This window comes from Rhinopithecus roxellana, chromosome 1, assembly GCF_007565055.1.
Source record: "Rhinopithecus roxellana isolate Shanxi Qingling chromosome 1, ASM756505v1, whole genome shotgun sequence".
NCBI classification, from domain to species: domain Eukaryota; kingdom Metazoa; phylum Chordata; class Mammalia; order Primates; family Cercopithecidae; genus Rhinopithecus; species Rhinopithecus roxellana.
The window spans coordinates 192,872,677-192,883,229 of NC_044549.1; the positions used below are offsets into that span (position 1 = coordinate 192,872,677).

At 45.6% G+C, this 10,553-nt stretch overlaps 1 protein-coding gene and 2 non-coding genes across 4 annotated transcripts; all 3 read left to right on the forward strand.

Moving 5' to 3' along the window:
- The first annotated feature begins 670 nt into the window (after window positions 1-670).
- Window positions 671-6,506, forward strand: RPSA (ribosomal protein SA). Of its 2 annotated transcripts, none has more exons than XM_010371519.2 (6): window positions 671-778; window positions 1,611-1,777; window positions 2,606-2,724; window positions 4,927-5,172; window positions 5,922-6,050; window positions 6,176-6,506. In XM_010371519.2, the coding sequence occupies exons 2-6, from the start codon at window positions 1,645-1,647 to the stop codon at window positions 6,434-6,436; spliced, it is 888 nt and encodes a 295-aa protein (XP_010369821.2). In that variant the 5' UTR covers window positions 671-778; window positions 1,611-1,644; the 3' UTR covers window positions 6,437-6,506. The 2 variants fall into 2 exon arrangements, with proteins under 2 accessions (XP_010369821.2, XP_010369822.2); XM_010371520.2 differs by having other exon boundaries at window positions 743-778; window positions 1,595-1,777.
- On the forward strand, window positions 2,388-2,539 carry LOC115892164. The gene has a single exon (XR_004052046.1). It is a non-coding gene; the product is annotated as a small nucleolar RNA SNORA62/SNORA6 family (small nucleolar RNA).
- On the forward strand, window positions 5,227-5,380 carry LOC115892163. The gene has a single exon (XR_004052045.1). It is a non-coding gene; the product is annotated as a small nucleolar RNA SNORA62/SNORA6 family (small nucleolar RNA).
- Window positions 6,507-10,553: the final 4,047 nt, after the last annotated feature.

Here is a 10,553-nt window from a genome sequence, read left to right on the forward strand (position 1 = left end):
CTTTTTGTGGAGACGGGGTTTCCCCATGTTTCCCAGGCTAGTCTTGAACTTCTCAGCTCAGGCAATCCACTTTGGCCTCCCAAAGTGCTGGGATTACAGGCACAAGCCACCGCGCCCGGCAAACTTATCTCCTACTGATAGATATTGCAAAAAATTTTCTTCGACCAAAAAAAAAAAAAAAGATAGGTAGATGACAGATAGATATAATCCATACCATCTGTTCAATCTTGTCCTTTTTAACTTTTTCAGGGAAACTTCACCTAAGTGAACATTTAAATCCGAATTACTTCCTGTTAAACTGTTCTTCAGGAAAATCAAATAAATCTTCAAGTTTTTGTTTACCTAACAGTTTGTTGTGTCGAACAAACCTTCCTACGTTTCAGGTAAGGAAACTGCAGCTTAGGCGACAAAGCCGCTCAAATTCGCAGGTACAAGGAGCTGGATAAGAACGCCCCGCCTGGCTGGCTAGCTTCAGTTCCGCGCTCTGGACTGGAATTATGCACAGGGCGCCGCTGTGGCACTAGAAACCCAAAAGTCACAAGCTCCCCAGATCCTACCAGGCCGCGGCTACCGGCTACAGCCCAGAAGTCCGCGCCTGCGCCGCAAGCCCGCCTTCCTGAAGAAAGAGCCCAGTCCCGGCAGCGCTCTTCTCCGGCTCCGCCCTTCTTCCGCTCGACTTTCTTTGCCATTGGCTGACAACGGAGTATATAAGAACGTCATTTCCTTCGCCTGTCCTTTCCGCGCTACCTGCAGAGGGGTCCATACGGCGTTGTTCTGGGTGAGTTTCTTGTGGCGTCCCTGGCGCCTCCCAAGGCTAGAAAAATGAGCTTTTCCTGCTCAAATGAAGGGTGCGAAGACTAGTTATGAAAGCCGGTCAGACCGGGTCTGTCTCCCGCCTGGCGCGCCCCACCTTAGGCCTGCGGCCTGCACGTGGCCAGGCTCCGGCCGGCGGGTTCCCACAGTGCCCCGGGAGCGGGTGGAGGTCGCCCTCCAGCGGAGGCTGGGAGCTGGGGTTCGGGCCAGGCAGCGTGTGGGCGGGAGTTCAGAAAGCGGACTAACATTCCGTGTTGCTATCCCTTCGGACCCCCACACGGCGGTGAGTCGAGGCCTAGGCTCTGATTTACACCGGCGACTTGGACAGGTTGGGTTTTCCCGTTCGCGCCGTGTGGGTCAGGAGTTAAGGTTCTTGAGTTTTGAGACAAACAAGTGGTGACGGCACAGCGAAGTAATTCCAAAGCACCCTCCTACAATCTGCTTGAAAATATCTGAAACCAATTCATACATTTTTTGCCTTTAGTTTCCATATTCCAAATATACTCTTGTATATCTAGTTAACTTGGCGCATCCGGAACTGTACCTTAATTCCTATCTTGAGAAGTGTTGAATTTCCATTCGCTAATTTCGTTTAGTTTTATTATTCGGTTATTCTGCAGTCCACATCATTTCCTCAGTAAGATGTGCGCTATTCCCTAATACACGACATGTATCGGTTACTTTGCCACTCTAAGCTCAATTCCTGACACTGTAGGAAATAGAGTCTTCGGTTGCTTTTAAGGGTGTACCCCACTTAACTCACTGGAATGAAAAGAAATAGATTGCTCTCATTTCAGATTCCCGTCGTAACTTAAAGGGAAACTTTTCACAATGTCCGGAGCCCTTGATGTCCTGCAAATGAAGGAGGAAGATGTCCTTAAGTTCCTTGCAGCAGGAACCCACTTAGGTGGCACCAATCTTGACTTCCAGATGGAACAGTACATCTATAAAAGGAAAAGTGATGGTTAGTCATTGCTTTAATTTTTTGTTACTTCAGCTGTAAGTACAGATTTTGACCTTGCTTATTCTCGTGGTTAGTTCTGGGTAATTTCTTTGTATCATCTCTTCCTCAAATGAAACCAGACTCCTAGGTTGAAAACATACTTTAAATAAATGTTCTGATTGTTATTGGGAGAAAAGATTCCTGCTCCAGGGGAAGAATACGTCAGTTGCCTGCGTTATGGGACTTGAGTTGGGTCGTGAACTTGAGAAAGTTCATGAGCTGAGTTTCTAATAGCTCCCATAGTGCCTTCAACTTCATAGGTACTTATACAGGCTATTGAACTGAATTTTGAGTGGAAAGTGTGGTAAGAGGTGGGGATAAACAATATAGCTTGGAAGAACCAGAGGAGGGAAGGCATTAAGTTGGCTAAGGCACTTATTTTAAAGATAAAGCTACCAAGGATTTGGGAGTGACATGCTGTGAAGGAGATTTAGGATGAATCTTGGCATCAGTGAAGATGATAAAAGGGAAAGAGTGGCAGAAAGTCAGGAAGTGGATTCTTAAGAACCACTGATGGACAGTAAGTACAGGGAAGGAGAAAGGAGAGATGGATTCAGCCAACTGAATCTCGGCTGCACACTATTAAAGCTCAGGGTGGAGGCCAGTCTTGGCTCATGAACTTCTGAGTGTCGGAAGTGTGCTACATTAATGGCAGGATTTTCGCTAACAACCAGTAGAGCTTACCTCTATGACTGGAGTTTGGTAGTACTTGCTGCCACATACACTGAACTTGCAAAGAATGTTTGCACAGCCAGGTCAAGTGTTACAAATCCTTCTGCCCTCACTTAGGCATCTACATCATAAATCTGAAGAGGACCTGGGAGAAGCTTCTGCTGGCGGCCCGTGCCATTGTTGCCATTGAAAACCCTGCTGATGTCAGTGTTATATCCTCCAGGAATACTGGCCAGGTTTGTGGGACAGTGATTAGATTTTATATTATAGAAATGAAGGTTACAGACATTGTGCGACACACAGAAAGGTATAAGAAAATAGAAATAACTCAAATTCCACTGTTCAGAGATCTTAAGTTGGACTGAGCCGTAGAAATCGCTGTTATGGCCTTTCCTCTTTTGTTTTGTTTTGTTTTTAAGACAGTCTCTTGCTCTGTAGCCCCTTGCCCAGCCTGGAGTGCAGTGGTGTGATCTCGGCTCATTGCAACCTTTGCCTCCTGAGTTCAAGGGATTCTCCTGCCTCGGCCTCCCGAATAGCTGGGATTACAGGCGTGTGCCACCATGCCCAGCTGGTTTTTGTATTTTTAATAGAGACATGGTTTCACCATTTGGCCAGGCTGGTCTTGAACTCCTGACCTCAAGTGATCCACCTCAGCCTCCCAAAGTGTTAGGATTACAGGCGTGAGCCACTGCGCCCACCCTGTAAGACCTTTTCAACATACATGCTGGGCATCTGGCTGTATGTTGAACTTTATAATTTCATTCTGTGTAGACTTATGTCACTAAATATCTAGAAATTATCCTATTAAAGTGGTTTATCACATTTTCCCATAGTCAGAGTTTCTACCTTAAAACGAAATACTGGGACAGAAATTTGGTGTCAACTGCAACATTTTTCAGTAAGATTTTATTAGATTAGGACAGTAGTCTTTGTCTTATCCAAGTTTCATAAGCAAAAATTTTTTAGGAATCTTAGCCAGTCATGGTGGCATTCCCCTATAGTTCCCGTTAATTGGGAGTCTGAGGCGAGAGATCCGTCAAGTCCAGGAGTTGGGGGCTGCGTGCAGTAAGTTATGATTTTGTCACTGCACTCCAAGCCTGGGGCACAGAGTGAGATCCTGTCTCTTTAAAAAAAAAAAAAAAAAAAAAAAAACTGGTTGTGGGTGGCTCATGCTTTTGTAATATGGGTACTTTGTGAGGCCGAGACTGGTGGCTTGCTTTGAGCCCAGAAGTTCGAGACCAGGGTGAGCAATGTGGCAAGACTACATCTCTACCAAAAATAAAAACCGGCTGGGTGTGGTGTTGCATGCCTGTAGTCTCAGCTGAGGCTAAGGTGGGAAGATTGCTTGAACCCAGGAGGTTAAGGCAGCAGGGAGCCAAGACTGTTTACTGCATTCCAACTTGAGTGACAAGAGTGAGGTCATCTTTGCCAACTTGAATGAAAAATACCTTAATTTGTATTTTTAAGAAATGGTTAGTAAAACTTGAATCTTTTTTTTTTTTTTTTTTTTTTTTTTTTTGCCACAGCTCTATTTTAACATTTTTTTTCTGTTGAGAAAACTAGTAGATTTCTTGAATTCTAAGAATTCTAACAGGATTTTGTTCAATATAGCTTGGAAGAACTCAACTATTTTGACAGATTTAAAAATCATATAGTGAAGACTTTATTTCAATGTTGACAGGACAGGTTCCCATGCGTGTTTTTGCAGAGGGTTATTCCTGAAACTGACTTGATACTGGGACCACACAGTTTGGTACACAGTAGAAAAAAGGCAATTTTAGTTATTGCTGTAGAATAAACTGAGTGACAGTTCTTGCTTGCTTGAGAAAAATGTACTGAGCATCTAGATTGGGCCAGGTAGTGTTGCTGGGTGCTTGGGATAATAGTAGAAAAACAAGCCTGTCTTTTTGAGTGTATGCCGGAAGTCTCTGGAGAAGTAAGAGAGGTTAAGGAAAGCTGGGTATGTGCCTGCTTTATATGGAGTAGTGGTGATTAAGTTGGCCAGTGCCCAGAAGTGCTTCCTGCTGGTGCCAAGATTCTGTGTTAGATGTGTTCTCACAACCATGTGAGGAACTTGGAGACATGTGAATGTCCTGCTCAGTTTACTCAAAAAATCACCCACTTGGTTCTTAGAACCTGGCAAGTGTGGTTTTGGAGCCTCCAGATATAAGGAAGCCAGTGAACCAGACACCTGAGAGAAGTGGGGGTGGGAAGTGCATTCCAAGCAGAGGGCCTAGAGGTGAGGGCATTGTAAGTACTTTTCAGTTAACCTAGAGAACATAGAGGAATTAATGCTTTTTGCTTTCATTTTTGAGGAAGAGTTATTTGAGGGTTTCGGCTAGATAGGCTTTTTCATATGATTACAGAACTGGTGTCAGCATATGGGGAGTTGCTATGAAATATCTCTGGAGTACCATTAACTTTTAAATTCTTCAAAGAGGGCCGTGCTGAAGTTTGCTGCTGCCACTGGAGCCACTCCAATTGCTGGCCGCTTCACTCCTGGGACCTTCACTAACCAGATCCAGGCAGCCTTCCGGGAGCCACGGCTTCTTGTGGTTACTGACCCCAGGGCTGACCACCAGCCTCTTACGGAGGCATCTTATGTTAACCTACCTACCATTGCTCTGTGTAACACAGATTCTCCTCTGCGCTATGTGGACATTGCCATCCCATGCAACAACAAGGTAATGATTTTATGATCTAGAGTTTGCGAATGCATGCTCTAGAAAAAACATTGCTGTGCACATTGTTAGAGCTTGGAGTTGAGGCCACTGACTGGCCGATGAACTCGCAAGTGTAGGTAGTGTGCTACATGAGGGGCAAGTTTTTCGCTAACACCACAAGGGTCTTTGGCCCAATGAGTGGAGTTTGATAGTAATTCTTGCTACAAGTATAACATTACTGCATGACAGCTTTATAGGAGAGATGAAAACATTTGGAAAATAGTGTATTTTCTTCTGCCTTTGTCCATGTTTCTTGCTCAGGCCTCAGGCATTTGGCCTTTCTATTTTTACACCAACTTGATGGGTTCTACTGTAAGATTCTAAAAAGGTGGGTTGTGTGTGGTTCAAATTGGTTGATTTATAACCCTAGTTGTGCATAAGAATTGCCTAGAGATTTTTTTTTTCCCAATGCTCGTGTCCAGGCATTTCTCCCAGAGATCTCATATAGTAGTGTGTGAAGTCCTGAAAACTCTGTGTGTGTGGTTTTTTTTTTGTTTTGTTTTTGTTTGTTTGCTTTTTTCAATCCCTATGATTCCAATGTGCAGACAAGGTTGGTTGAAAATCCCTGATTATAATGTTCCTTGTTACAGTTGCTTTTAAACTAAGAGATGTCTATACTTTTGGTACCTAGATGATGTAGGAGCTAGGAAGATGCTTGTTGTTTGGGTTTGACCAAGTGTCACTTTTTAATAATCTGCCACTTTTGGCAGGGAGCTCACTCAGTGGGTTTGATGTGGTGGATGCTGGCTCGGGAAGTTCTGCGCATGCGTGGCACTATTTCCCGTGAACACCCGTGGGAGGTCATGCCTGATCTCTACTTCTACAGAGATCCTGAAGAGGTAAGCTTCTCCAAAGGCTTGTGGTTACATAAGCAAAATGGACAGCTTGGACTGTGCTTCTAGGAAGCAAAATTTGTCAGTCTCTGTAAGCCTCCCCCCTCCCGCCCTTTTTTTTTTATAAACAGATTGAAAAAGAAGAGCAGGCTGCTGCTGAAAAGGCAGTGACCAAGGAGGAATTTCAGGGTGAATGGACTGCTCCAGCTCCTGAGTTCACTGCTACTCAGCCTGAGGTTGCAGACTGGTCTGAAGGTGTACAGGTGCCCTCTGTGCCTATTCAGCAGTTCCCTACTGAAGACTGGAGTGCTCAGCCTGCCACGGAAGACTGGTCTGCAGCTCCCACTGCTCAGGCCACTGAATGGGTAGGAGCAACCACTGAATGGTCTTAAGCTGTTCTTGTACGGGCTCTTAAGCAACATGGAAGAATGGTTGATGGAAAATAAACATCAGTTTCTAAAAGTTGTGTTCATTTAGTTTGGTTTTTTACTCCAGATGAGAATACCTGGGATTGCATACCAAAGTATAATAATAAATACATGTCTCGAAATGCATTGTACTTCTAAGGTCCACTGTAGATAAAGTACATTGCTTTTCACTTGAGCATTTCCCTGAGCTTGCTTTCTGTGTAGAGAACATCTGTTCCCTGAAAATACATGTAAGTTGTTGCACATATTTAGGTGGTAACCTCAGGAAATTTTTCTGAGGCCCTGATAATCTTGACTTTAATTACCATTTGTGTGGGTAAGTTCTATAGAGCTTAGGTTTTTATTTTTGAGAATGTTCCTGTCACTTAGGTTAACTATTCCTGGAAGCCCTGAAGAGGCGATGGCCCTTCCCCACATCGAGAGACATTAATTGCCCCTCTTGTGAGCTTGCCTACAGGTTCTGGGAGAGGAGAGGGTTGTATGTATGTATAAAAAAAATGCTCTCCGTATTTGTCTTTGCTGGGGTTGGGGCAGGGGGGAGAGTCTTTCCCTGTTAAGGCTGGAGTACAGTGGTGTCATCTCAGTTCACTGCAACCTCTGCCTCCTGGGTTCAGGCGATTCTTGTGACTCAGACTCCAGCGTAGCTGGCATTTCAGGTGTGCATCGCCACACCTGGCTAATTTTTGCATTTGTAGTAGAGATGGTTTTGCCAGGCTGGTCTCCAACTCCTGGCCTTATGTGACCTGCCCCAGAATGCCAGGATTACAGGCCTGAGCCACAGTGCCTGGCCATATTTTTTTTTATATATTATTGCTGGTGGCTTCATCCTAAACTGATTCAATGATTCTCATTGCCTACTGAAAAATACTTTTGGCTGTCATATTGGCTCACCCATAATCCCAGCACTTTGGGAGGCAGAGGCAAAACGATTGCTTGAGCTCAGGAGTTCAGCACCAGCCTAAGCATCATGGTAAAACCCCATCTCTTCGAAAGATACAGAAAATTGGCAGGGCGTGATGGCATACTCTTAGGGTACGTCAGCTACACAGAGGAGGCTGAGGTGGGAGAATCACCTGAGCCCAGGAGTTGGAGGCTGCAGTGAGCTGTGATTGAGCCCCTGTGTACTCCAGCCTGGGTGAGGAAGTGAGGCCCTGTCTCAAAAAGATTAACAGAGACATTTCCATAAATTGGATTGAATGCAGATTTTGAGATACCTGAACTGATTTACATGGGTTCATAGGTTCTCTTTAAAAATTTACGAAGTAGATGTACATGTGACCACATTCACAGGGCTCCTTCCAGTGGTGCTGAGGCAGTGGGGACACTGCAGTCTCAAGCATTTTCTTCATAGTAAGCCTGCTTATGACTGTAAGCAAGGTTGGGAAAATCTGCCCTATAATGTCTCCAAGTGGAATGGCGTTCAGTGAGATTTATGGTCCTTGGAGTTGCAAGTGCTTAGCAACACTGGCAGAGATTGCTGGAATCGGGATGGTGGGAAGCAGGGACAGTTAAACAGAAGGCTACTGGCTAACGGGAGCTGGAGAAGCATTGGGAGGTGGTGTGAGCCTGGAGTAAGGTACACTAAGCTCATTTGTCAGGTTCTGGGTGGAGTCTTCAGCGAACGGAGAACCTTGGCATTTCCTGACACTTGAAGACATTGGAAAACATCTATTTACATCAGACATACCACTATCCAGCAACCTCCAGGAAGACCCCATCCTAGTGGGGTCCCACACAAACCCAGCCTCTCCATAGACTTGTGTCTTAGTGCTGAGCACCTCCAATTGGGAGACCTTGGTAGCATTCTCATAGCAGTTCCAGGAAGTCTTTTTTTCTAGATTCTAAGGCTAGGAAGGAGGTAGTCTTCCTTGGCAGGGTTCATTCATGTTCAGCTAAGTGGAAGCCAGAAAATACTAGAGGGGATCTCAGACCCACTCAGCTGGGGTTAGTCTTTCCTGGCAGGCCTTAACCTTTTCATAACTTCTATACCTGAAAATAGGATCCTCTCCCCAGCTCCACTCCCCGGCCCTGCCGCACATCACCAACTGCTAGTGGATCCTGGCTCGAGTCTGGGATCACCATGCTCTCATGGGACCCAGCACCTGCCCATGGCCACAGAGTCAGTGCCCCCAAGCTGTCACCATCTGGAATAGCCATCTTAAACTAGCCAGTTCAAACTGAGTTTTCTCTTGCCTGGTGGTGCCCGCTCGATGTAGGGCAGCTCATAAGCACTGCTGAATCAAGGTGACAATCTATGCCCCCTGGGTGTTCAGCAGCCTGCTACTGGCAACTTACCCCAGTGGTGTTTGCAGAATTGAGTCTTCCTGACTGCTGTGGGCCCATGCCTAGCATGAGGCTATTTTTAAGGTGAGGGAGAAGCCTTTCCCTCCTTCACTCCTAGGCACTGCTTTTGCTTTGGCCCCGTGAGCCGCCTCCCTTCTTTCCCTGGCACTTAGTCTGTTTCCTTCTACACGGGAATTAGTTTTCCCTCATTAAGTTACTCAATTCCGTTGTTCAGCCTGATCTTAGAAATGCAGCTTGCTCTAAATATTACATGCCTTAAGGTTTTACTTGTTCACAACTTCAAGCTCTTCATACACTTTTGGGCAGTTTTTCTTCTATGCTTAATAGAAACTGAATCCCACATAGAACTCTAGTTTCTCCTCTTCCTCTACTTTCTCCTCTCTTCTCTACTTTCCTAAGTAGCATAGGGACTCCTTTTGTAGGACTGCAATAAACACATTTTTTCTTGTACATTCCTAATATAAGGGCAAATCTGAGCATCCACATTGGAATCAGCCTATCACAAAAGCTGGCACTTGGTAAATACTAGTAAGTACTGAGTGAATAGAAAAAGGAATGGGCCGGGCGCAGTGGCTCAAGCCTGTAATCCTAGCACTTTGGGAGGCCGAGACGGGCCTCGATCTCAGGAGGTCAGGAGATCGAGACCATCCTGGCTAACATGGTGAAACCCCGTCTCTACTAAAAAAATACAAAAAACTAGCCGGGCGAGGTGGCGGGCGCCTGTGGTCCCAGCTACTCGGGAGGCTGAGGCAGGAGAATGGCGTAAACTCGGGAGGCGGAGCTTGCAGTGAGCTGAGATCCAACCACTGCACCCCAGCCCGGGCGACAGAGCAAGACTCTGTCTCAAAAAAAAAAAAAAAAAAAAAAAAAAAGAAAAAGTTAAGAATAAATCTGAGGGCCAGGTGGCTCACACCTCTAATCTCAGCACTTTGGGAGACCGAGGCGGGCGGGTCACCTGAAGTCAGGAGTTCGAGACCAGCCTGGCCAAAATGGAGAAACCCCATCTCTACTAAAATTACAAAAAATTAGCCGGGTGTGGTGGCGGCTGTGGGTTCCTGTAATCCCAACTACTCGGGAAGCTGAGGCAGGAGAATCGCTTGAACCTGGGAGGCGGAGTTTGCACTGAGCCGAAATCCTGCCATTGCACCCCAGCCTGGGCAACAGAGCAAAACTCTGTCTCAAAAAAAAAAAAAAAAAAAAAGAATAAATCTGAGGCTGAGTGCAGTGGCTCATGCTTGTAATCCCAGCACTTTGGAAGGCTGAGGTAAGAGGATCACTTGAGGCCTGGAGTTTAAGACCAGATTGGGCAACATAGCGAGACCCCATGTCTACAAAAAAATTTAAAAATTAGCCAGGTGTGGTAGTGCACCTGTAGTCCCAGCTACTTAGGGGCCTGAGGCAGGAGGATCACTTGGGCCCAGGAGTTGGAAGCAGCAGTGAGTTATGAGTGCCACCAAACTCCAGCCTAGGCAACAGAGCAAAACTCTGACCAAAAAAAAAAAAAAAAAAAAAAAAAAGGATAAATCAAGAGACTTAATGAATATTCAAAAAAAGTGGGAGAGGTAAGTTTCATTTGGCAAACCTGAAGCTCCCAACAGGATTCAAGGTGCCCACTCTTGCTTGTTGTTCAGGAGCACATCATCACAATTAATGGGTGGCCACATCACCTGCTCTCAACTTGGGTGTTTGATCAAGTTCCCTGCTTGGTCAAAGACACCAGCTTCACATAGTGTTTTGAGAATGCACTGCACTCCCTGAGGTCAGCTTGGGTGTGGTC